Here is a 27542-nt window from a genome sequence, read left to right on the forward strand (position 1 = left end):
AGCTGTTAGTTGGAATGAGTCAAAATAACCGTTGATGGTATTCAGTGATCTGTAGCATCCTTAAAGTCTGAAAGCTGACCGCATTGATGGGTGAAATAATGGATGCAGCTCTCTGTTTGTGAGGCTGAATCTGACTTGACTTTCTAACAGTAAAACAGACATCCAAACAGCTTGGATGGACTGCAGTGACCACCAACTGTTCCACTTCCTTTTGCCAGACAGCTCGTGAAAAATTCGACTGTTGTGTCGGACCAGCGTCCTTGAAGAGTATATTTGTGGTCAACCAGCAAACTTCTGGACTGTCTGTGTGTTGGAGAAGTTTTCCAGGTTACGCAGCATTACAAATGTACAGAAAATGGAAAATCCTTGACAATTTGATTGCAAAGCTTTTGATTAAACTGTATTGTAAGGGTGTAATGGTCCCAGCAGAGTAATACATTATATCATTAGTCTGTTTGAAGGCTTCTGGCTGCTGACGCTTGCCTAACTGTCCTTGAAAGAAGATATCCCTTGTCATGAAGCCAGAGTCAACCTTCTCTAAACGGGAATTTTTCTACAGTTTTGTTTTCCTTTGGGATTGACAATTGGAAGTACTTGTAAATGACGTCAACATCAGACGTGGACCACAGGACTGCTTGGCTGATTATCCTTAATTCACCCCTCCTGACTAACATGAGGAATCTTTTCCTGGACTTTGGTCTCTACTGATCAGTTAAAATTGAGGATCTAATGAAAGACAGTGTTCGACTCTTTAGTGCTACTGGGATATTTTGCTAACCTGAATATTTAGAATTCAAAGTCTTGATGACTGATTGTCATAGGAGCAGGACCTATGGAGAAAAGTCTACAAGGGGACAGATTCTGGTGTAACTAAGAATGGAATATTCTAGATAATAAGGCCAACATTATTTATGCTGATGTGACAGATATTAAGGCGGGTTATGAACCAGAGTCATACTGATTCCCTTTGTGCGACCTTCACCCATCGCAGACAAAATTGATAGATACTTCAGGGCTGTCCACAGACATATGGAGTTGTCAGCCTGTGGAAAAAGTTGCCAGTGAGGGGGTCCAAAAATGTCTCCCCAGTTCAACAGACAAAGTGAAGTACAGTTATAAGACGGGGTAGTGGGGTGGGGCCATTTTGAGCATGCAGCAATTAATTCCCTTCAATTGTAGGGAAATCCAGGCAACAGTCTGTGGTAGGAATTGAATTATGTAAGAGGAAAACAGAATTATTAACCAACTGTTAACATATTTTATCTATCCAGGGCATGACACTTGCAGTGCTGCGAGATTTGATCTGGTATTTCTGACAGTTTTTGACAATAAATTGATACCAACACTGTTGTTTGTGCGAGACTGTAAACACATTTGCTAAATATTATAGGGTGCAGATGCAGATCTATCTACTCTATGTAGATTGGTGCATTTTGGCAGCACCCTGCTCTAGAAATAGAAATGGTGTGGGGAGTGGCGCTTCTGGGACATGCTGGAGACAGACCAGTTGACTAGAAATGGAGCAGTTTGTTTCACGATGTGCTTCACATGCTCATCACAGGGCAGGTGGGGTATGTTGAAACTGCAGGTAACAGGTGGCCCCAATTCCAAGTCCAACCTGTAGCACCTTTCTTGCATGTCATTCCCAACTCTGTCATCCCTGTTTCCGACTCCATCCACTGTCCTCCTCTATAATAAAGACACATGACTCAGTCTTTTACCCCACAGGGTTTATAGTGCATCACTGTTTTAATTAAAGGCAGGTTTGAGACAAAATGAGGATTTTAAAAAATATTTTAAAGGGGCTTAGCTAGCCTTTAAGCTCAAGACTCACCTTAAGAAGCCCCCCCCCCATACACTTGCTCTTGACATTGAACTAATTATGAACTATCTCTTTTTGCAAAAGTCAAGTAGCCACTCTAGAAAAAACAATGAAGAGGAGCTGTCTATTTTCAAGAAAAATATTTTTTTTAAATTGTCAAGGTTTAAAAAGTTCTTAATTTGCGTAGAAAAAAAGAGAGAAAATTTTCACTTTTAAAGTCAGAAATGTACGTGAAACCAAAGCCTAGAAATTTTTAAATAAAACTTGAAAATCCAACCACTGTTTTCAGTTGGTTTATTAGAAATTGTTGGCATTACACTGTTCTAAATTTATGATTTTAAAATCTTAAAATATTTGAGGTTTTAATGACAAAAGTTAAGACTTTTTCAACTTGGAAACTGAAAGTTTGCTTGACAATTTACAACTTTTTTTAACTCTGAAATTCTTAGTTTGCTTTCTAGTAAATATACAGCTTTATAATCTCAAAGATTTTTTTCCCAGAGAGAGAGAGAGAGAGAGAGAGAGAGAGATGAGATCCTAGACCCCAGGTTGGGAACCACTGATTTTGAGCTATAAAGTACTAACTTTCCTCCATCCCCATTTATTCCTAATGCCTGCCCCCCTTTTCCTGCCCCTAACCCTCTTGTTTGGGAAATCTCCCAGCATGCATCTGAGGAGCATCTAAATAGAGAATTTACAGACAGCCCAGTACTGTATCTCCCCAAACATGATCCCATCCGGTCTTGTTTAGCTGCTTTGGTCTTTTTGTTCTAGTCACTGGAAAGCATCATTATGGCAGGTTGAATTCAGGCTGCATTTTGTTTACATCTGTTTCCCCGTATAATTAGGTGAGTTCCCTCGAGGTTGCTCCCTCTTGCACACGTACTCCTCTTAATAATATCTGATACGGTGTGACTGTTAGAGATTAGAGCATCTGTGAAGTTTTACCTTATTTGCATGATGCAACCTAACAGTAAGGCAAGCCTGGCCTGAGGCTGCAACTGTAATCAGTGTCTATTTATGAATGCATGTTTATGTGTTCCTGAGAGCTGAACACTGAACCTGTCTATGCTCACTCACTGTAAACCAATTAAGGTTGAAAGGTCTGTTAACTGAAAAAGATGTGCCTTATAGTTAAAGTAGGAGAGAGTTCAGTAGCTGCTGCATCAAGAGTGAGTTAAATCAGGGGTTAGCGCAGAGAGATCCAGGAAGAAGTAGGCTTATTTTGTTGTTTCAAGTGGTGAATGAGGAAAAAATCTGTCTTCAAATCGACTGGTCTCAGCTGTAGAAGTAGCTCTAGTCTATATTTCAGGGTTGACGGTGTGTTCCGCTTGACTTTACAGATAAAGCAGAGACTCAGTGTCACGGAGACGTATGGATTGCAGGTCAGCTGAACTTTTCAGTCTCCCTCCTGGAGTGGCTGAGCGGATATTGATTCTGAAGCTCATTCTCAGTGAGTGCCACTGAACTGTAGCGCCTCGTATAACACCAAGAGAAGAGGAAAGCAGCTGAAATGTAGCGGTCTGTACTCACTCTGCCATAGTTCTAACCAGTTCAATCTATATTTGCTTCAGACAGGTTTTCAGTGCAGGGCATCGGTCTCTCTGCGCTGCTGCTGGAGCATAACATAAATTACGCACACTAGTTAGTCGACCCAAGGCTGGAGTGGAAGAGTGGTTTATTTTACAAAGAGGAGATGGACTGACGGCGAGAGAAACAGATGAAAATCAGTTAAACTGTCAGGAGGGGAAAGGTTTTGTAAACAGAGCAGGCAGGCCGGCTCTAAATCTTACATTTTTCAATCCAAACAGCAGATATGCACTCTTCTCAGACACTTTAAAAACACTCCCCTCAGATTTATGTTCTTGATACTGATTCTTTAAATTCATAATAATCATCTACTCACTTAAAGATAGATGTAGATTTTTAAAAAAACAACACTTTGGTATTAAGTTTGTAACACTGAACCTGTCAGTTTTCTGCTCATGTAGCAGAACTGCTGTTGGATATTTGAAAAGTATTGCATTTTTTGTCTTTCTTGCATTTGTTTTAGTCTGTTGGATATAATCATAATAGTGATTATCTGACTCATAACTGTGACAAATGATTAAGACTGGGCTGTTAAATACCTAGATGAGAGTATTTGTTCCATATTCAATAGTTCAAAGTGACACCAAGTACAACACCAGCCTACAGGCCTTCGCACCCAGCATCACAACATCCTACCCCAGCCTGTACAGTAAAAGGGGCATGTTACTTACTTGACACCAGTGCTAAATCTTGTCCATTAGTTCCCCATGGTAATTTGTGTAGTGCAGACTCTGTCCAAGGAAAGTTTAAGGCAAGGTTAAGCTTCAATTGTCAGCAAGATTCAAGCCAGATCTAATGGTTGAGGTTTTCGAGACTTGTTTGTTTATTGCCCTGCCTTCTATGATTGGTTTACTTTCAGCGCTGTGATTTTAACACCGGTACTTTCAACATCAACCGTCTTCAAGTGGTGAATGAAAGACTCAAGTAGAATCAGAATCAGCCTTATTGGCCAAGTATGCAATGAGGTATTTGACTCCATTTAGAAGTCAAGTGGCCAATGCAAAACATTTTGTCAGTTTTCTTAAAGCTAATATCGGCCAGATATTTAAACATTTATAGCCCACTAGTATCAGAGTTTCAAGTCACTGAGTTTAACTGGATTTGAAGTTTAACCTGCAAGCGAAGAAATCAGATATCAAAGCTAAGCTAAACCTCAACGTGAAGAATCCTTAGCTTTAAACAACAGTATTTCCTGAATTTCTGTTTTTACACCAAGGATGAGGCCTAAGCAGGTTAGACAGCTCCATGTACAAGCTAAAAGGTCACTTAAGACTCCTTTTGTAGCATTTTCCAGTTCTGAAGTCCAAGCAGAAAACAGGATTTTTGAAAACCTGTGTTTTCTAGAGGCTGTGAAGGATGGGGAATGCTAGTAAGGGTCCCATAATATGATATCTATTTTTATCTAATTTATCTAAGATTTAGTTTGGGACATTTTAGGTCTTTATTATGGAGAAGGAAAGTTGGAAACAGAGATGACAGAGTGGAGGACATGTGGGAAACAGGCATCAGTCTTGAACCTGGTCGCCTGCTTGTTTGAGCATAGCCTCTACAGATAAGCAAACACCTAAACCACCTAGGCCATCATACTGAAGAGGATCAGGGCCACTGGATTAAAAAAAAAAAAAAAATGAGATGGATGGGGGGGTGCAAGGTGATACCCCGTTTCTTTAGAGGTAGTAACAGAGGCACTGCACTCAAAGTGTGCATGTCTGATTGTGCATGTATGTGGAGCTCTCTCTGTATCATGCCCTCATGCTCCTTGAAACCCAAAAATGCACTGTGAACTGTCAGACAGGCACACCAATATCATGCTGTTGTGGCATTAGTATGAATCTACTGAAGTGTAATGAAGACAGAGCAAGGACAGACACTGTGAATGCACCTTTTGTCTGTTTCTAGGTTGACTGAGACTCAAGTGGATCGGCATATATTATACTATTTATCATTTTCATAAACAACAGGTGCTCTCCTTTTTAAACAGTCTGTGGTTTTGTTGCTGCTTATTAAACTGTGCAAATAAACCCCTTTTCTGGTGCAGCTTTAAATGGTAGATGTGCAGCAGCCAGCAGGTTCAATCAAACACTGGAAAACATTTTCCAACACTGTTTGTACCCAGGGTTATGAGACCCTGTTCTCTAATGAAAGTAATTAAAACATGAAACAGCGTCTTTTTGTTTGGAGCCAGTCTTGCATGCTGTTTCACACCATCAGAAGAGTATGTTTCTCAGTGGTTTGTTTCTCAGGAGGGAAAACACATCCAGTGTAGCATGAAAAAAGCCCTGGCTTGTTGTTTCATGCCTTCATCCTTATGTCTGAAATCTTTGAAAATATCCAAATTCTACACTAATGCAAATAAGGTCTTGATCGTTTCTGCTTTGCCGTTGGCTATTTTTTAGATGTCTTTGATCATTCTGGTTTTAAACATTTATTTACTTAATGATATAGGAATACTTTACTTCATGCACTCAGCCCTGCAGTTGCTGATCTCCACGCAGAACAAGAAAAACAACCTTCTGCCAAAGGTAACAGGATCTCGCAGAATAAGCTGAAGTTTTTGTTTCCATCGTCATCTGAAGGCAACTCATCGCCTTGAATTAATCCAACCTGACACCCACCACCGGGGCTACCTCCACCTTCTGTACATAAAACACATGACCACCCTTTTACAGCACCCTTTGGTAAAGTTGGAGGGGAAAGAGCTGTGAAAATGAAGACGTTTCTTCTAATTTCACACTCGGCGCTTGATCGTTAGGCTCTTATTATGCCCCATTTGCTTCCCTCCACTGGCTGTGATGAAAGCAGGGCAAAGAGGCCATGACAGGACAAAAAGGGGCCCTCCATCAAAACACATTTTGTTTGGGGTCTCTTTTAGCCCGGCTCGGCTCCCTCCCCCACACATCACTGCCAACACTTTCCCCTGCAGTTTCTCCAGTCTGCGTCCCTCATTAGCAGCTACCCCCACCTGCCTCCACATTCACATTACACTGCAATTGTCTGACACTCGGTGCTCAGCTAAAGCGGTCTGTCCGCTCTCTTTTAATTGGCCCATGTCCTCCCCACCGCTCCTCAACAAGTGGGAAGGTCAATGGCTGCTCCTGACCTGGCATGATCATGTCTGCCAGTGCGGGCCAAAAGACACATTTATCCTTAAACCACACCAGCGAGCACCAACAGCCTGTTAAATCCTGTTAGATTTGCTTTATTAAAGCCAGTTAAAAACTATGAGACAGTGAAACTCACCGTTTATCATCAATGCTTTGTGATGCAACTCAAGAAGACCTTTATACGTCATGATTTCTGTTCATAATGATCGAGGTAACATTTAATTATTTATATGTTTTAATTATTTAACTGTGAGTAAAGTGTAACAGAAATAAAAGAGCCCTTTCAAGAGTTTCCCTGCCAGAAGTAGCTGATTACACTCTAGACTTAGTATACAGCACATAATAAATTCAAAGAAGAAGAAAAACAGAATGAGACAGGAAGCAAGAAGTGAACTCTTGAGTGAAGTGGGAACTTCACTTACACTGTATAAAATAATGTTACAATCAGTTTTCAGTGAAGAATTTTACTCTGCCTCCTTTGTGGCATGCTTATCAAAATGTTTGATCAATGATCATCTTTCTTATACGTAGGCTTGTCAACCAATCTCGTTTTAGCTTGGATGTCCCATCAACCTAAACTGGTTTTTCCCTTACAGGACAGCCCTTGTCCTGTCTCCAGTACATTCACACCTGATCCTAGATAAGATCCGACACAGTCAGTATCCCATCGTGCACTGATCTCAACTAACACCTGTCGTCCAATCACATGCCTTAGATAGACCTATAGCATTGAGCACCAAATCCTGCTGAAATTCATGGTTTTAAAATTTACAAGGTTTTATGGTGAAACTATAAGAAGAAAAGCAATGTAGCCTTAAGACATCAGAACCCTTCCTGTGGAGTATGATCCTGAAACCAGTGTTTCACTTTAACCCTAGCCTAACTCAGTGTGGACATCAGCTCATGTAGTGCTGGTTACTAACGGCTGGTGTTGGGCCAAAACCTCTATCTAGCACAAATGGCCTGTTTAAGGTCATACCACAGTGTCTCAATCAGATTTACTCAGCTACTCCAAAATCTTTATTCTGTGTTTTTAAAGCCATTCAGTGCATGAGCTCAATGTTACGAACTGAAGGGGGGCAGGAGGAAGGAAGGGGGGAAATATTTTCTTACAGATACTTATGATCAGGTATGGATCCACAATAAGAATTTTACTTGTAAGACCAATAATTCAAAGAAAGGTCTGATTCTCAAAGAGGAGAACTGCTCTATCCCCTTTGCTAATGCTAACACTTGTGCATCTGCTAACATTAGCATCCCTGTGAGTACAGCATGACTCCGAACCTCACTGACAATAAGGAACAAACTTACTCGTCACCATCCTGAGCAACATCCAGTCTCATTTGAGCACAGATTCTGATCGTGAAACATCAATCCTGGTACAGCTGCAGCCTTCTTCTGTAACCATGGTTACCTGATCGTTCTAGTCTGATAACACCTGCACAGAACTAGAGTCCCTGCAAAAGTGCCGCTTTTGCAATTTATGGCTAAATGTATGATGAGTGTTGCTGAATGAATGCTGTTTAATGCTTAATGAAATCCTCTGCATGCATCTCATAATGACACATCAAGCTCTCTAAACTTTCCTTGTACGAAATGTGCACTACACAGATTACCTCAGAGACTTTTATGGACAGGAGTACTTATTGCATCCTAGTACCTCATGAGTAGCATGTCCCTTTGGCTGTCCAGGCACGGGCAGGACTGAGTGGGACAGATTATGTGACATCGCGTGCAGAAAGTCTACAGTAAGGCAACTTTTATCCCAGATTTAGTGATTAAAATACAACTTTACCTTTTTAACAATGGGTTTACAAAATCTTTTGTCTCTTTTAGGTCACTAGAAAGTAAAGAATTGTTCCTGAACCTTATGACTTCACATTATTATCCCTGAAAAGTCTTAGAGATAGTCAAAAAAATACTGTTGTTTTGGAGCTGTTTTGCACTTTATTTCCAATTAAATAACTTTAGAGCTTCATTTTATTTGTTTTCTTTTTTGATAGCTAACATGTTGCTAATTATTCACATTTGGAGCCAGTTTTGACAAGTAAGGGTCACACTAAAAAAGTTCTTATTTTTTGTTGTGCTGTGTTTTGTTTACCCTCATTATTTTTATTATTCTTGGCCCAACATCAGTCTTTTCTGTGTACTTTGGCTCTTGTGAAGTTGGGGTGTGAGTTCCGGTCAGGCCAAGCGTCACACTCGCAGTGATTAATTAGGACATGGGAATTAAAAACCAGAGCTCTTCTAATTAGTCTGAAAGTGTTTGATAGGACGCCGTTTTGTAACAAGAAGGGTGACTTTCTTCTCCCAACCCGTCAAAATCTGTCAAAATCCACACTAAGGGGGCTCTAATTTGAGAAATTATATCAGCTGTGAAGTGAAGAGTGAAGGGGGGAGCCGGAGCGGTCGGAGCAGCGGAGGGTGCAGCTGATGGAGTGGCTCTTGGGGGTTTTTGGGAGCGGTGTTGTTTCTTGGCTGAGATGTCGAGGTCAAGGTCATAACCTGCTCGTGGTTAGAGCGCACGGTGTTTAAAGCTGGTTTGATCCATCGCCAAGGGGAAGGGAAACCACTGAGGTCGCATCTGGAGTGTGCACGGTCAGAGCAAGGGCTTAAATCGGCGTGCAATACGTGGACTTTGATGTGGAACAGCAAATCCAGGAAACCTGGAGCCAAATTTGCCCCTTGATTATTCTTTATATGATTACCTGTGTAATGTGATTATGTCTTTAAGTGTGATTGTGGAAAATTCGTGTCACGTTTCCTCAGTGCTTCACTTTGACTGCAGTGTCAATAACCCATTACAGTGTGTGCTATGAATGTGTCCTATTACGACACAATAAAAAAGTAGGACGCGCTATCACATAAAGCAGAACCTGTCTGCTCTGTTTAAAGGACTTAACGTCACGTCTCTGGTTTCTCTTTAAGCATTACAGGATGTGAACGGCTTCTTCAAAGAGACGACAGGAAAGCAGAGACCAAACATCAAAGCTATCTGCATGTTCAAAGCTGGATTTATGCTCTGCAACATCCTCAAATGCAAGAATTTCTCACAAAAATAAAGAATTAAATAAGGACTCGTACTTGATTGAAAACACATTCAGCCATTATCTGCAGGTACATGTTTCGAAATAATTACAGTAATAAACTAAAAACAAAAACCACATGGTGCTTTCTTCTCTGTTTTGGATTAATATGTCAGAGTAAGCCGATGTACAACACACCAGGAAACAAATACAAGCAGCTCTAATCCCTGGTTCAAACAGGTTACTAAAAGAAGAGTTCATGCAGCAAAAGAAGCAACTGTTCTTACTGATACGTCTCTAGAAAACACAGTACTACATGTTTTGACAACCATTAGGTGGTGTCTCTTTCAACCACATTTCCAAAAAAGTTGGGATGCTGGGTGAGGTGTAAATTAAAACAGAATGCAGTGATTTGTAAGTCTCACAAACTCATATTTTATTCACAGTAGAACAAAAACAACATATCAGACATTGAAACTGGGACATTTAACCAATTTTGACACATAATAGCTCAGTTTGAGTTTGATGGCAGCATCACATCACAAAAAAGTAGGGGCACGGCCTTGTTTACCTTTGTGTATCATCACCTCCTCCTCTAACCAGTGGTAATTTCGTCAACTAAAACTATGACTGAAACTTTTCATTGAAGCCTTTTTCTCCATGACAAAAACTAGACTAAGACTAACAAAAATAGATCTTTGATGACTAAAACTGACAAAAATGAAGTTTATTTTTTGTCAAAATGACTAAAACTACACTAAAATGTAATGTAGTTTTCTTCGGACATTAAAAACCTGTGATATTTCTCCACTGTGGGTAAATCTGTCAAAATGCAATGCATCTGTAGCTCTTCTGCCTCTCAGCTGTAGAAAGCAGGGACCCCAGGTTTAGCAGGGTGCAGAGAACACACTTCTATGATTTGGTACCAAATTTAGGCAAGAAAATAAATGCTTGGACTGAAAGTAAAGACTAAAATGTGAGGACTTTTTATGGACTAAAACTAGACTAAAATGTTTTGAGTTTTCATTGACTAAAACTAGACTAAAACTGAGAAGGGTTGAAATGACTAAAATGTGACTAAAACTTAAATGCATTTCATTTAAAGATGAAGACTAAAACTAAAATTAAAAATAGCTGCCAAAATTAACACCGCCTTTAACAGCTGTTAAGCTCTGGGAAGTAAGGAGACCAGTTGCTGAAGTTTAGGGAGAGAAATGTTGTCCCATTCTTGTTTTATGTTGGATTCTAGCTGCTCAACAGTCCGGGGTCTTCTTAGTTGGATTTTTTGTTTTTTGATGCACCAAAAGTTTTTATTAGTGAAAAGTCTGGACTGTACCCAGACTCTTCTACAGTGACGCCCTGCAGTTGTGATGGATGCTGTATGTGGTTTAATGTTGTCTTGCTGAAATAGTCAAGGCCTTCCCTGAGAGAGATGTTGTCTGGATGAAAGCACATGTTGTTCTAAAACCTTTGTATACTTTTCAGCATTGATGGTGCCTTTCCAGGTGTGTAAGCTCCCCACACCATAGGAACTAATGCAGCCCCATACTATCAGAGATGCAGGCTTTTGGACTGTGCGCTGATAACATACTTGAGGGTACCTCTCCTCCTTAGTCTGCAAGACACAGCGTCCGTGGTTTCCACAAAGTATTTCAAATGTGGATTCATCTGACTACAGAACAGTTTTCAATTTGAGGCCCCAATCCATTTAAAAAAAAACTTTGGCCCAGAGAATATAGCATGGCTTCTTTTTTGCATCATAAATTTAAGTTGCATTTGTGGATGGCATGCTGAATTTTACTGACAACGGTGATTTCTGAAAGTGTTCCTGAGCCCATGCCACGTGAGGGCCCAAAGAGGGCCCAGCATGTCCTCAGATTGTTCTGGATATAGAACAATTCCAGTTTCTATACAGCTGCAGTATTGCATTCCAAACACTTACATGTCTTGGAAAAACATTTTAAATGATGTCTGACAGCCTCTCACATCTAAAGACGATCAACAACTCAGAATTTTTAGATTTTAGACTGAAGATCTTGCAAGGTCACTAACTACAAGGCTAACCCTTTTCAGATTATTTCACCGTGAACCCTGAGGAAATGTGAATCAACAAGCAGAACAAGCTGAAAACCAAAAAGGAGGATAAACCCATGGAGACTCTTTATACCACGATAGAAGAAGAAGGGGAAAAGGTGGACAAAAATCATTTTGGCCCTTGAAATCCAGAGAAAAATGATTCAATTGATATTCTTGGTGAGAATCGAGGATGTCTCAAGGGCCAGATTCCCCAGTGTGGGCTATACCTTTCTGGCTGTGGTCTACTCACCAGGGACTTTTAAGGCTGCAGCAATTTCCTTCTACTCTTTCCTTTTTCACTCTATTGTGGTACAAAGAGAGGCATGGAGGAATCCTTGCTATTTCCACAACTTCTCCATTTTCTCCAGCCAAACATATTTGGTTAATCCTGGAAAGGAAAATGACAAATAAACCAAGACTTGAATCTTAAGCAACTTTGTTAGATCCAAAGATTTTATAAAAGTAGTTGTTCTCTGTTGGACGTGGACTGTTTGGAATCAGAAAGATCACAGATTTTTCTTTTCTTTTTTTTTTTTTTTTTTGAAGTTTTATTTTTGGGCCTTTCCATGCATTTATTAGATAGCGGAGGACGCTGGATAGACTCGGAAACAGGGATGAGAGACATGTGGCAAAGGGCCACAGCTAGATTTGAACCAGGGCCGCCCGCATACATGGTGTGCGCCTTAAACCACTCTACCATCTGCGCACCAAGATCACCGCTTTTTCTGTCACCATATTGGTTTTACTGGAGCCAGAAGTGCCCATTTTAGGATGCACTGGTCTTGTGTAAGAAGAGAGAAGGATTATCAGATGCTGTGCTGCCAGAACACAAGGTTAAATTATTAGCTGGCTAATTAAATAGGTAACAGCAGTGCTTCCATTTCATCTGGATTTAATTTGCGCATTGTAGCTGTCTGAAGTTTTCTCTTTTTCTATTAAAAAAATAAGAAAAGAGAGCTCATGGGAACTCACTTCTTGGCCAGGAGCCCAACCATCATGTTAACAGAACAAACCAGGATACTCCAGGAACAGGTCCTCTCATATACTGCCAGCCGTCTTCTCTGCAAAAACAGCCCTGATTCCCCTGAACAAGCTGTTGCATATTAATCAATATCTGGCAAAAGTGCAACAAGATAATAAACCAGAAACACCTGATAATACCCACTTATTAAGAGGCACTAGAAAAAGCGGAAGCACAGACTTCCTAGACCATCTCTTCATAATTTTAACAGCACAGTAGGGTGCACAGTTTTATCAAGATTGCATGCATTGGCAATCACTGCTTTCTTGTATTCAATCAAGGATGCTGCTTCAAGGTACAGTTAGTGGCATCCTGTGTTGTTGAAAGAAGAAGCAAGGGGTGCAGATGGCCTGGTGGTTTAAGGCACACCACATGTATGCAGACAACCTGGGTTTAAATCCGGCCTGTGGCCCTTTTCTGCATGTCTCTCCCCAACTCTCTCATCCCTGTTTCAGATTCTATCCACTGTCTTCGTCTACCATTAAAGCCACTTGAAGTCCAAAAATTCATCTTAAAAAAAAAAAAAAAAAGAAAAGTAGAAGTGAGGAAGTGCAACAAAGTGCAGATCCTGAAGTGTTCACTTAAGGTTGGCTGCAAAAGCCCAAGGAGTCCCATGCATGCCTGTTCTAAAATGCATGTTTACAACAGAAATAAACATTTTAACAGTCTGGATCATCAGATACCATTTTGGACTTTTTCTTTTTTACCTACTTTATTGGAGCAATTATTTTTTCATTGCTCATCCATTGTTGTTTCTTTAGATTAAGACTTTATGCTGATGATACAGTATTTTATTCTTCAGCAGCCTCACATAGTCAACCTTTCGCTTGTCTGTAGAATGATTTTGATTCACTCCAGCAAGCTTTGGTCGGTCTCAGGCTGTAAAACTGTGTTATGCTGAATCCTCTTATTTTTCAGGGCTGAACATTTCCCCTTTGATTCAACCTGGTCTGCATTAAATAAGACATGAATGTGTCCAACAAGTCAAGTATTTTGGTATATGGCTAGATCTAGATCTGCCTTTCAGGACACACATTTCAAACTAAATCAAGAACTAAGGCCTCAGCTTGATTTTCTTTACAGTAATAAGGAATCCAGTGTAACAATGTGAAAGAGAAGAAAAGATTTCTAACTCACCATTGTGATCTATCGCTGTGTGGGCTGACTCTTGTTGTGTCAGCATAGAAAGCAGCACAGTATTCTGTTTATTTACAGAGCACCAATTGGCAAACTTCCTCCTTACCTGACTTGTCTTCCAGCGTCAAAAGTCAAACCATACAACCAGATCTCAAAACTGCATCACTTTAAAAAACACCAAGATTTAAAACTGAATGGGGCAAGACTACCTTCCTGCACCTATTATGATACAACATGTTTCAAGATACACATTGATTTAAATAATAACCATGTCCTACACAGTATTCATTACAGCAGCTGACTTTTGAATAAATGACTTGTAATCACTGAGCCTTCAATAAATGCTAATACTATTATTGTTATTATTTTTTTTATTCAAACTTGAAATGACCCTCTTTATTGTCTCTTTTGTTGTTGTTTTTCACACAACCCTGAGTAATCTAATGAGCTTACTTAGATTTGCAAGAGTAATTTCTGATCTTTTTCTTCTGCAAAAAAAATAGACTCCACAGTTTCAGTAAGGATCAGACAATTGGGAATTAAACACCAGCATTCACAATCATTAGGCAGCTGCATGAAGCCTTTGTTATCAGCTGCGCTGCACGACTGAAGTCTGTACAAACAAAGCATAAAAGTACTGCTTTGGATCTTCTGATCTTGTTTAGAAATTGAAAGAAGTTTTGATCCTTCAATGTTACTCAGTGCTGGATCTGACTACATAAACCAGCCCAGTGTACTGAGCCTAGCTGTTGTTGTCATGTGAAGCTGGAGGTTGGTGTTGCTGCAGTATTTTACCTTGTTTTTGCATAGCTTTAGTATTGCATGTCTCATGTGCATGCGCTATATTTCTGGTGTTTAAATTAAGATAAATAATCCCTTTTATCTTTTTTTCCCAATGTATTTTTATTACATTTCCTTGCATGCACATTTCACAACAGTCAGAAACACAATGAAGAATATGGATTAGTACATCAACAATGCATGCAGAAGCTAAATTACATAGGAACACTTCAAGAATTGGCGAAACATGCCAGAATACCATCTGTAAACCCTCATCTGAAAAAGCTCAGCATAATCAATGGGGGGTATCAACATATCATAAAGGGTTGTGGGCACTATTTTGCATCTGTTGCACAGGGAAGTGTCTGTGTCCAGGTATATTTTAGCCAAGGCCAATTTACAGTAAAGAAGAGGATGCAATACTATGAACTGGACCAGACTATGATGTGCATAGATTAGAAGAGTATGCATTCAAGGATTGCCTCCCAAACATCATCCTTAATGCTTTGCATTTTTTGTCTTGCTGGTTGCAGATCAACTTTCTCATCCATATCAATGATGGGTTGTTTTGATTTGAAGCATGCCCTGCATCCTGCAGCTTAGCATCTACTCTCTGCACCTCAACAGCATTGCCAATATGGTCCCTGATACACCAGTGTTTGATTTCAGTAGTGGGATTCAGAAACTGGTGGGGGACATCACAGGGACTACATCCATGTTTAATAATCTATGACTTATGCCAGTGCTGCAGCTGTGGTAAACAGGTCTTATTTTTAAAATGGGGCATCAGATGGAGATAAACATACTTTATGCAGGTGTTTATTTACAGTAAACATAGTGATTAAACTTCCGCCAGAAATGGCAGGACATGTTGGAAAGGCTGCTTCTCTTTTATCCTTTGAGATTTGTCTAATGCATCATGTAAACTGTGTTATTAGTGATATTTTGTTTCTTTGCACCATGTAATCATTTCAATCAAAATATTGCCTTAAGCTGATTACTTACAGTAATCAAAGTCCTATAAAGTGTGCATGAAAACGTTCCCTCTACTGCTGCCAAATAGGCATCAGCGGGAGCTTTATGATAGTTTATATTAATAGAAAACATGCGGACCGTTTTCTGCTTTACAGCTGAATGGCACTTAATTGAATGAGTCAGGGTGACTGTGTGCTTCAATTATCAATCATAAAGTTCAGACTCAGAATATTCAGAGGTAACAATGTTGATCTTTGTTTATGTCTGTGCTTGGCCAACAGTGGGAGGAGGTGAGCGGTTATGATGAAAACATGAACACCATTCGGACGTACCAGGTCTGCAATGTTTTTGACAACAACCAGAACAACTGGGTACGGACAAAGTACATCCGGCGCCGTGGTGCTCAGAGGATCCACGTGGAAATGAAGTTCTCAGTGAGGGACTGCAGTAGTATTCCTAACGTGCCAGGCTCCTGTAAAGAGACGTTTAACCTTTATTACTATGAATCTGATGCCGACACGGCCACAAGGAACTCACCAGCTTGGATGGAGAACCCGTGGATCAAAGTGGACACCATCGCTGCTGATGAAAGCTTCTCTCAGGTGGACCTCGGAGGCAGGGTGATGAAAATCAACACTGAGGTTCGAAGCTTTGGCCCGGTGTCACGAAACGGCTTCTACTTGGCCTTCCAGGACTACGGCGGCTGCATGTCGCTTATCGCCGTTCGTGTATTCTACAGGAAGTGTGCTCGTATCATCACGAACGGGGCGCTGTTCCAGGAGACACTCTCAGGAGCAGAGAGCACCTCTCTGGTGGCAGCGAGAGGTGTTTGCATCCCTAACGCAGAGGAGGTGGATGTGCCTATTAAGCTGTACTGCAATGGAGACGGCGAATGGATGGTACCCATCGGACGCTGCATGTGCAAGGCCGGTTACGAGGCTGTGGAGAACGGGACTGTTTGCCGAGGTATGTCATGCTCCTCTAATGTTTCTGTAAACCTGCTCAGCCTCATGAATCACTCCACCTCACCATAATAAAAGAGTAATCTAAACTCTGAGGATACAATCAATACAGTGTTTATGTCTGGCAGGGTTCTCTTCATTTTAAACTGCTGCTCGGATTTATTCATTCCAATTTAATTGATGATACAAGCTAGACGTATTAAAAAACAGGATGAATAGTCTACACTCTCTGCATCGATTATTCAGCTGAAGCCATTCCTATATTTCCATAAAAATGATTATCATTCCAAGGTGTTTATTTCCTAACATAAATACACAGCTGAATGGAGCATTTCACACAATAATTCATGCAGGGGTTTTGATCTTTGAATAAACCACTGCCTTTTAATGCTGTGACAACAAAACCACATCTGTTTGGTCTTTTTCAGCCACCACACTGTAAGGCCCAACAGTCAAAGCTTGTTGTGTAAACTTGGAAATCCAAAATAGCTAATTCAGAGTGGGTAGAATACATTTTTAGTTTTAAGTAAACAGAACTTGATTACTTTAAGTATTTTTCCATTTTTGCACTCAAATTCTTTGACAATCCAACCTTAGTCTGTAGTTTTCCTGGAATGCCTTTCAGCATTGTCCTTTTGGACGAAAAGTCAAAGGAAACGGTTTAATGTTTTCTGATGTTGCCTGTTGTACAGTCTCACTGTTCAAATGCTTTTGCATATGTTCCTGGTATAGAGCTCAACAGTGTGGTTCTGGAAGTAAAATTCCCATTCATTTTTTCCATAGTGGATTTGATTATTAGCCATATTGTGAGAAGTATCCAAGCCGGAAAAGCGAGCTACCTGATTGTGAAACGGTGGTATAGGCTCCTGTTAAAGACAAAAGTTAATAAAATATCAACCTCTTTCTAAGACGAAACATACCTTATCCATGATCTTTGTGTAAACACCACCCTCAATCCTTAACTTAAGCGCTGTTTCTGATTGGTGGAGTCTGATAACCATGGAAACGTGTAGAGTGCCCGTGATCTAAGGCTGATTACTGTTGATGACAACACTACTTACTTAGATAATATGCCATAATATGAGGCAAACATATGAAAACTACACTATATATTACAACAGGGCTGTCAAGATGACTTGCAGTTCACTAAAGTCCATGATTAGTACATTTTTTAGGCCCTTTCAACACACTTTGGTTACTCCCTGTCAGCATCTCCCTGCAGCCACAGCGATGTTAAAAAAAGCTGCTCCTAAATGTCCTATTTCACTTTAAAGACTCACAGACAGCTCAGCAGACGAGTCAGAAGTCATCTTCACCTAGTGGTATCGAACATTTACCTTTTTACTGTCCGATTTCCCTTTACAATCCATAACAAATTCCTTTTCCTGTGCTTAAGTTCATGGTATACTGTTCAAGCTACACATCATTTTAATATGTGATGAAAGGGGTGTAATTTATCATAATTATCTGCAGAAATCCTGAGATTAAAATTTTGTAGTATCATTGTAGTATTTAGAATTAAATGGTAAATACTGCAATGATGAAGAGTGTAGAAAAGGGAACTATATGGTTTGAAAACTTGAAAAAAATCTTTAAATATGAATAGAGTTAATCACAATGGATTCTGGGATATGGGTTACTTTATCTTCATAAAGAAAATATGAACACTGTCTTGTTCCTTTGTCTTTTTCTCTCCATTTTTGAATCGAAATTTTCATAGTCATTTGTTTGTCAGATAGCTTGTTTTGTTGCAGGAGGATTTGAATGGCGAATTCTACTCCCAGAACCAGAGCTGGAGAAAGAACAGGCATAGTTTGGGCTCCGTTAGAGTCACTTTAGTGGTAAGACTCTTTTGCACCGTCAGTGAAGTTACCCTGTCTTTTAGAGGGGTCCTAGATGAAAACTGTGTATGGCATGAATAACATGCTGAACATAGTGGAAGAGCATTTCCTGGTTTCTGGTCCCTGTTAGTCATTGTTGTAGACACTCAGGTTAGCCTAACTTGGGTGGAATGAATGCTCAAAACCTCATCATTTGAAACAACTGAGTGAAAAGTGTGTATGAGAAACGTATACCTTTATGAACAGTTGTAAGTATTTTAAAATGCTGTCATGAGTTGAATTAAAACCCAATTTTCAAGCAAGGGGTAGTCTCCATGGCTTTGTTAAGCTTTAAAAACCAAGCTGAGGTACAAATGTGCATGCAAAATTGATTTAATCTGCCTTAAAATGATGAAGTACCTGCTTTTAAACCACTTTTCAGCTTTAAACTTTTCCTGTAATCAGTTTTCTTTAACTTTTTTGAGTTTTATTATCAGGTTTAACTTTGCACAGAAAGGCTGGAGAAGTGTTTGTTGCAATCTCTAACTATCTTCCTTGCTGCAGACACATCTGCAATTAAACCTTGAATCTTTTGGGTAAAGATGATAATCTTTTTTGCTGATGTATAAAGAAATTGAACTCAAAGTGTGTAATTTCTTGGGCAGGACATGTTGATAGTTTTTCTGTCTCCACATCTTGAATACAAAGACTATAAAACCTTTCATCTAGATACACTATTATCTGCGCGTGTAACACATCTTGTGCTTAACAGAAATTCAAAGAAAACACAAACTGCAATTTCCAATCGGTGAAATTTCCTCCCTGACCTTTTGTTGGGAGGAAGCCTCCTTCCGTCCATGAGGACAAAGAAGATATTTTTCAAAATTGCCTGCTTTTTCCTATTGAAATCCCTCGCAGGCAAATCGATTTCAGCTTTTCAGAACATCAATGTACCCAACATTTATGTGAGCTGTGCCCTATCCGCACTCTGGCAGGTGGTATTTGGTCAACGTGCTCAGAGATCTTGATCACTGGAAACAGCACAGCGGCGTGTTCCCCTGCAGACTGCTGCCGAGCCGCTCCTGCCCAGCACAACAAACCACCCACCTGCGTTTCGGATCGGTTTGTCTGCCTCTCTTATGCCTGCCTGTAATTACAACACATCCCCCCAGTGTGTGTATGTGCTGGGAGGGGAAACGTGATGGGTGCTGCCTCACAAACGGCGGCCGGCCTCGTTCAATGACTACTAATGAGGACAGGCAACGGCTCCTCCTTGAGGAATACAGGCCAATAAACGGCACGCAGAAAGAGAGCCAGTCTGAATCCACATCCCGGCGTAATTACACAAATCTGCTTGTTTTTTTGACCCACATGTAATTCATTGCTTGGTGATTGGGACATCTCAGGGGTGTCCTCTGTCATGCGATTTGTGCACTAAATGGGATTATACAGTTAAATGCTGTCTGTGCAACAAGGAAGGCATGTTGATTCCTTTATATCTGCACGCTGCTGTGTGCTGAAGTCTAATTTCACCAGCTGTTTCTGATCTACAGTTCAAGATAAAATTCAATTCAATGGTTTTATGCGCTGAAACTGTTAAAAAATGACAATGCCAGAACATTAAAGCACAATTTCTACAAAATACATGACAAAACTACGATAAAAAGTGTAACTTATAAACCATATACCGAGACAAGTGTTAGCATGATAAGGCTCATTTATGCTCTGTTTTTGAAACATGTCGACTACAGATACAGTCTAAATTTCTGCATGTTCTCTTGAAGCTTACACATCTGCACTGAAGGTTGCAATAGTATCTGTAACTGTAAGGCAGTACTATGATGTTAACTCACTTGTACACAGACAGATAGCTACAACAGACCATCTGGGAAGAGGACGGACAGAGCAGCAACAAAGGAGCTGTAGAGGTTCATAGGAGACAGTACAGAAGAGGATTAGAGTCAGGGTTATAGGTTGAAAAGATGCTGTGCATTTAAGTGTGCTTTCACATTAGGCCCAGTTGTTTCAAACCACGCTAGAGCGCATGTGGGCCCAGGCCTGGTGCCCGGGCGTGGTTCGTTTGCATTCACACTACCAAAATTAACCGGACTTTGGGCTCAAGTGCACTCAGATCAGGGACCAGGCCCCTAGTGTGAAAGCACCCTTAGTTAATATTTAGACTAAAGGTCTTTGGACACTGGGCCATTATTTTTGGATCCATAATCCGAAAAACGTCACACACTTGAACATTGCACGCTGAGTCCGCTGCGTTTTATTTGTATTCACTGTGAAAATTTGTTGAAATTGGCAAATTGTTTCATTCTGCGATAAGGAGTAAGGATGAGCCTGTGGTTCTGTCACCCCTGTGCACAAGCTTGCAGGTCATAGCACTGTACCAAGTTGGGAAAGACAGAGAGAAACTTCTCATTGATGTCTCTGTTAGGTGGCTGTGAGAACAAACTTCTGCCTTTATCTGTAATATTCCATGGTTGATATTCACATACTACACGAACAGTTGACAGTGTTTTAATTGTGCTTTCTGTGTGAGCAAAAGAGAGAGAGAGAGGAGGAAACAGCAGGCGCTGGTTTAAATCATTAGCCATTTATATGACTTCGGCTGTTGCAAAAATTTGCAGACCCTTGACAGAGGACCTTGGGATTTGACTAGGCTCATAAAAGTCATGAAATAAGTTTTCAATAAAATTTTGAATTAATTCTAAAATGTAATGGGCACCGGTGAAGGGAAGCTAGAATGAAGAGATTTTCTCTCTCCGTCTTATTTTGGTGAGGATTCCGGCTGTGTTTTTCTGTACCAGCTGTCATTTATGTAGGGTTTGGCAGCTTTGGAGCTGTGGATCAAACCCCTGATATTCTGACTGAGAGGCAACTGACTCTAGCTTCTGAGCCTTAGTCCCCCTTATCCTACCATGTGACTGAGGAAGTTTAACCTCTTAATGTGAAATAGCAGCTAAATCTTTATCTTTGGGTCTCTTGCTTCTCAAACTGACTGGAGTATGTGCTATGGCTCCCTCTGCTCCTCACTCAAATGAAAATGAGAGCTCTTTCAGCCTCATCTAGTTTTCTTTTTTTCTTCTAATCATGACTGAAACTGAAACTGGATTAATAACCCAGCACTCTCCCTTATGAATAATAGATTAGGTGTGACCACAGAGTTGTACTATGCAAATGTGCTGCATTTTTCTCTTCATGTTAAACATGTATACTCTCACTGTCACATTTCTGTGAAGTTTGGATTAACTAAATTTATGTTTTCTGAAGTCAGTGGCGGGATTCTGTTTGTCAGATTTGATGGATGTGGATCCCTGTGCGTCTCATTTCTCCATCCTCTCAATGCACACGTATACCCAGAGGAGAATCTTCACAGCCTGCATGCTCTCCTCTTCATCACCCCCTCTGCAGCAGTGAACGGTATAGATTGGAGCTCTGCAGGGCTCAGAGACAAACCATCGCGACTCTGACAGAAGCACATCCAGTATCTTTCAAAGACAGTTTTCTTCTCTTCTCTCCGTCACTTGGTCTTCTCCATCCCATGACTCGCTGGCTGAATATTAAAGCTTTATGAAAAGAATGCATTAACTGAGAGTGCAGCCGTGGAATGCAGCAAAATGCCACGCACGGAGATGGATTTTATGGCTCCATACAATAGTTATGAGCCTCAGTGCAAACAATGAGGAAGTGTGAGTGTTAGCAAGATTCAAAATAAAACCATTACATTAAAAAAGATACTATTGGTGGCTCCATTGTTGAGAAGCTTGTATTTAAAAAAAAAAGCTGCCACCACTTGGTCTGCTTTCTATTTATCTTCATAAATGCTGAAAGCTAATATCAGAGCTCAAAACTGTGGTCACTCACCGCCTTTCAACTGCCAGACGATGGATAATGAATTGATCTATGAAAGATGCGCCTTTGCCTGCCGATATTATGGGGTAATGAATTGATTTGTGAGAGGTGCCCTCTGCGGGTTTCTGAGATATCCTCTTTCATAGCTGGATTATGAACCCACAGAGACAGCACGAAGACTCCAAGATGAAAGAGACTATTTGTACTGTAGTATTGATAACACTGGCAATGCTTTGTTCCAACAGCCCTGCAACTAAACGTGTAATTACGCATGTAACAATTAAATCCTTGGCAGGGATCCCGGCAAATAATTACGCTGTCATGAAATCTGTCAAAATATTGACAGCAGAAGGGGGTGCTTACATCAAATTTTCTGAGGCCTTTTTTTCTGTGCGATTGTCTTACAAGTGAGATTATATTTCCTCGCTAGGGAGAGAAGGAACCACACTGCAGCTTTCAGCAGAGATGTCCATGAGCAGAGACAATCTTACCCTCCTCAGAGCTCTGTAAAGATGGTGCACCACAGAGACACGCTGTTTGCTTTCACTGCTCACTGCAGTATGAAAATCTCCTCTTCACTGAAGTGCAATGAAAGCCATGTACATGGGTGCAAGCACAAGCTCCCTGAACAAAGTCCATGTGTGTTTCCACACTGTAATCTGATCATCTAACCCCATGCTACTGTGGGTTCAGGGGTCGGCACTGCTGCATGTTGCCAAGAGTCAAATGGAGAATATCATTCATGGCTTGATTCATTTCATGGTTGTGTTTTTGTTAATGAGAGAGAAAAAGAGAAAGTATGGTGGAAAACAAGCAGCACAGTTTGTATGACCCTGTGACCTGGTATTACAGAGAGAAGAGTCAACACATAACATCTCACAGCATGACAGAAGATAAAGATATGCAGCTTTCACATACTCTGCATGCTCTTCGGCTTATGTAGAGTGGAGAAAAAGGATTTTACTGGAAAACTAACATCCTGAGAGAGATGAATTCGGAGAGTTCAATACTGAATGCATAGAAAAGGGAGAGGAATTTGAAACATATGATATTCAAATAAGGGCTGCTCTTGCATAATGTGTTTTACAGCAGATAGCAACTTTTTTTTTAGAAACTAAGCATTTCATCGTAATGGATCATTAATGCAACATTCTCACTAAAAGGCTCCCTAATATTGGTGTTGGTCAGTGTCCAATAGCTTCAAACTATAACGCTTTAGGTTTCCCTCAAGGGTCCGTATTACTGGCTCAGCAATGATAAATGAAAAATCTGGTAAATGTCTAAAAGAAGCTTTAAAATTAAGCACTGTTTCATGGGATCAGTGGTATCTGAGGACCTAGTATTACCTCATGACATTATTGTTTGTTGTGTTGCATTTGCAAGAGTTAAGCAAAGTCTGTAATTAACTCAAATATACTGACATTTATAACTAAAGACATGGAGATGTTGCATGACAACAGCAATATGCTGTGCATTCTTGTTTTTAAATTCATATAAAGGAATACAGTGCACATTTGCAGGTGACATATCCTTTATGTATCCAATACATACAAGTGCATTTCAAAATAAAAATGAAAAATTCATTTTTATCCCTTGATTTACTTCAAAAAGTTAAACTCCCATAGTGAAATATATCAAGGTTTTTTTTTTTTTTAAATCTTGATGATTATTGCTTAAGTCCAGTCTGCAAAGGTTCCCTGAGCCTTTTTTCTCTCACTCTGGTTCATAGGGAAGACTGATGACTTGACTTTTGTCTAGAACAGTGGTTCTCAGCTGTTGACCACCTTAAGAGAAATCATGACACTGATTTTTGAAAGTGTTCAACCAGTCAAACTTTTCAAAGATGTAATACAAGTTTAGAAACTAAATAGAAAAAAGCATATTGAACAAAAAGACAAGACAAAACAGACTAAACATAAACGCTTAAAGTTTAAAAGCTAACTATTACAGAACAACATGCATGCATCTATTTTTACTCTATTTTCCATAGACAGCATGGACATTTGAGAATGTTTCAAGGAATTTCCTTGTTATCTTGGGTAAACCAGCAGTGTTATCCAAAAACAAAAAAGAGTTAAATAAGTAAAGAGTTTGAGACATTTACTGACTTTTACATTTAATCATAGGAACATGTAAAAAAAAATCAGGTATGAATATACCCTATCTGCTTAGGGCTTTTATGTAATGGATTTCTGCCATGTTTGTTTTTTTTTGGCTCGCATTCCTGGCCCACCACTAGTCCAGAAGACAGTCACTGACACAATGAGGGTAAGCCACAGAAGGTCACTGCTGAAAAGGCTGGCTGTTCTCAGACTCTGTATTAAAGAATATTCATGGTAAAGTTTGCTGGAAGAGAAAAGTGTGGTACGACAGTGTGCATGAGCTCAGCCTTCAGAGGACTGTCAAACAACGAGGATTCAAGATCTTGGACAGAGTCTGGAGTCAGTGGATCAAGAGCCACCACACAGATGGGTCCAGGAGATGGGCTACAAGTCTTGTTCTCAGAGGTCCAAAGACCTGTTGGTAGATGTTTGTAGACTTTGCATTTCATTTGTAAATCTTTGTCCCAGAGTCTGGAGAAAGATCAGAGAGGGACTGAATCCATGGTGCTTGAAGTCCAGTGTTTTCAGTCAGTGATGGTTTGAGGTACCATGATGGTGATACTGATCCATCTGCTGACAAGCTTTATGTAGACACTGATTTCCTTTTCGAGCAGGATTTGACAACTGCTCACAAAAACTACCAGAAACTGGTCTGCTGACCATGGTGTTACTGGTCTGACCTACAGACCATAGAGAATCTTTGAGGTATTGTCTTGAGGAAGATGAGAGACACCAGACTCAACAATCCAGATGAGCTGAAGGCTGCTATCAGAGCAACCTGGGCTTCATAACACCCTAGCAGTGCCACTGACTGATTGCCTCCATGCCATGTGACATTTTTCCATCCTTTCTTATCAATAAACAAGAATCGACGTGTTCACCTCACCTTCACCAGACATGAACATGCAAACTTCCAACAAACCTAACAACAAACTGCACATGATCAACAGGCAGCACAGCCTGTCAGTAAGTTGCATGGATGATGAGGAGAATCTGAGCTACACTGTGTCCCTCTTAGGTGTTGGCCTCCCTGTGAGGTCTCTGTAAGTTGTTGCTGTTTGGAAGTGAAGTTCCTGCCGGTGCACCCAGAGCAATTAGATTAAGGAGGAAAGGCTTCAGTAATTCTTCAGCCAAATGTGCTTGTAGATAAAGAGAGTTAGGGGGATCGAGCGCTAAGGTAGGTGCCGGGCAGACGTGATTGGATAGACGTGATTACATGGAAAAGAGGAGAGGGGGAGGCGGAGGCAGGAAATGAGTCCCCCTAACCCACTGTCAGAATCCCAATTATTACAGTCTCCTCGTCTGGAGAGGGTTTAAGGGGTGGAAATCAGCGTAGCACAGACAAATCCACGCCGCTGCCTTTATTTCCCTGGGTGCCGCTGTCTTTAATGGCAGCTCTAATTGACTAACAGCACACGCGGGGAGCAGGCGCGCTGATGACTGGATGACTGTCCTCTGCGCTGGAACAAGACACAAAGCAAAGCAAAACAAACACACCCCCTCAAGGCTTCTGCTGCATTGTGCATTGTGCAAATGGAGATGAAGGAAGGTTTGCATTGTGCCGCAGAAACAGAGAGAGAGAGAGGGAAAATAAGATAAAGAGAAAGGGAGACTAAAATGTCAACACTCTGCCTACACAACATACAGCCTCACAGTATTATGTTAAAGTAAAAGCCACACTTATTCTATCTGATTGATGGTGGCTCCGGCTGCTGTAAGAAGCTGTTTAGTTCAGCATAAGGATACAAATTAACAGCTGAACAGATGTTCACTGCTGTACAGTTTGTCTGCTAAATGGCTTCATAGACAACATGACTTAATTTAAGCCTTATATGCAATATCACTTAATTTCTATGACTGATATTTCCACAAAGGCACAATAACAGTTCTGTGATGTGTGTTTAATAGAGGTTTCCTCTTTGGTCTGTGCACATTGTCAGATGTTGTAAACAGCAGGAGCTCAAAGACATCTTGTCTTCTTATCTGCAGAGACACCAGGGAACATTTCAGGAGCATTTATTCCCGTTTTACTGACTCTGATGGGATTCCAGTATGGCCAGGTGCTTTTCCCCATCTCTGCTACTCAGACCTTAACGTCTAAGTAAAGATGATTAAAACAGCTTATAATGGAAAATTAAATAAACAAATAAACTGCACCACTGACTCTTACTGACTCAGTGTTTTTGTTGATGAAAATAAATAAGGTATGAATTAGCTGCTACTCAGGATGCTAGTTTAGGTTTAGGCATCCAATTTGTTAAAGGTATCCTAGTTTCACTAGTTTGAATCCAGATCCTAACACTGTTTGATGGAAGTCATCCCCCACTTCTTTTCTGGTTAGTGTTCCTTCTTTTTATCATATACAATTGATTAACCGGTTGCCAAGTTATGATTTAAGAGCTCCTTTTTTACCAGCAGTCTTAGGCAAAAAACACTCTCCACTATTCTTCAGAGTGCAATACTTGTCCCAAACTTGACATTATAGATGCAGGCTTTCAGCTGTGTGCTGGTAAGCTTGATGGTCCTTCTCCTCTTTAGTCCATAGGACAAGGTGTCCATGGTTTCCAAAATGAATTTTAAGTTATGATTCATCTGACCACAGAACAGTTTTCCATTTTGCCTCAGTCCTGAGCTTTGGCTCAGAGAAGATAGCATTTCTGGATCCTGTTCACATATGGCTTCTTCCTCTCCAGCTTCAATTTGCATTTGTGGATGAAACAGTGAACTGTGTTGGCAGACAAGATTTCTGGTAGTGTTCCTGAGCCCATGCAGTGATTTCCGGTATAGAATCACGCCTGTTTTTAATGCGGTGCCACCTGAGGGCTCAAAGTTCCAGAGTGTTCAATACTGACCTTTGGCCTCATCCCTTGTGCACAGAAATTTCTCCAGATTCTCTGAGTCTTTTGATGATATTGTGTTCTGTAGATGGTGGGATACTTAAAGTCTTTGCAATTCTATATTGAGAAACATTTTTCTGAAATTTGTCCACAATTGTTAAACACCACTTTTGGAAATTTATGATCCTCTCGTCACATTTAACCATTTATTGCAGAATGGATATACAGTTTTACTGCTCCTTGGGTAAGTCAAGTAGCATGCTTTGACTTTCCAGGGAGTGCACGGCAAGAAACCAACATATTTTCAGAGGCATTCATGAAAATGCATATTGAATACAATGAAATTAGAATAAAATCAATTAACCTCTGGTAGCATCAAAGTGATTATGAGGGTGCAACACATGTTATGCCATAAAGAAAGTGAAGCTT

General features: G+C 40.4%; 1 protein-coding gene across 3 annotated transcripts in view; it reads left to right on the forward strand.

Moving 5' to 3' along the window:
- ephb2b (eph receptor B2b) overlaps positions 1-27542 on the forward strand; it is a 294511-nt gene that overhangs the window by 116485 nt on the left and 150484 nt on the right. For all 3 annotated transcript variants that reach the window (XM_041782872.1, XM_041782874.1, XM_041782873.1), the window contains exon 3: positions 15813-16497. In XM_041782872.1, the coding sequence (XP_041638806.1) occupies positions 15813-16497 (685 nt within the window). The remainder of the gene's footprint in view (positions 1-15812; positions 16498-27542) is intronic.

Source organism: Cheilinus undulatus, linkage group 3, assembly GCF_018320785.1.
Source record: "Cheilinus undulatus linkage group 3, ASM1832078v1, whole genome shotgun sequence".
NCBI lineage: Eukaryota > Metazoa > Chordata > Actinopteri > Labriformes > Labridae > Cheilinus > Cheilinus undulatus.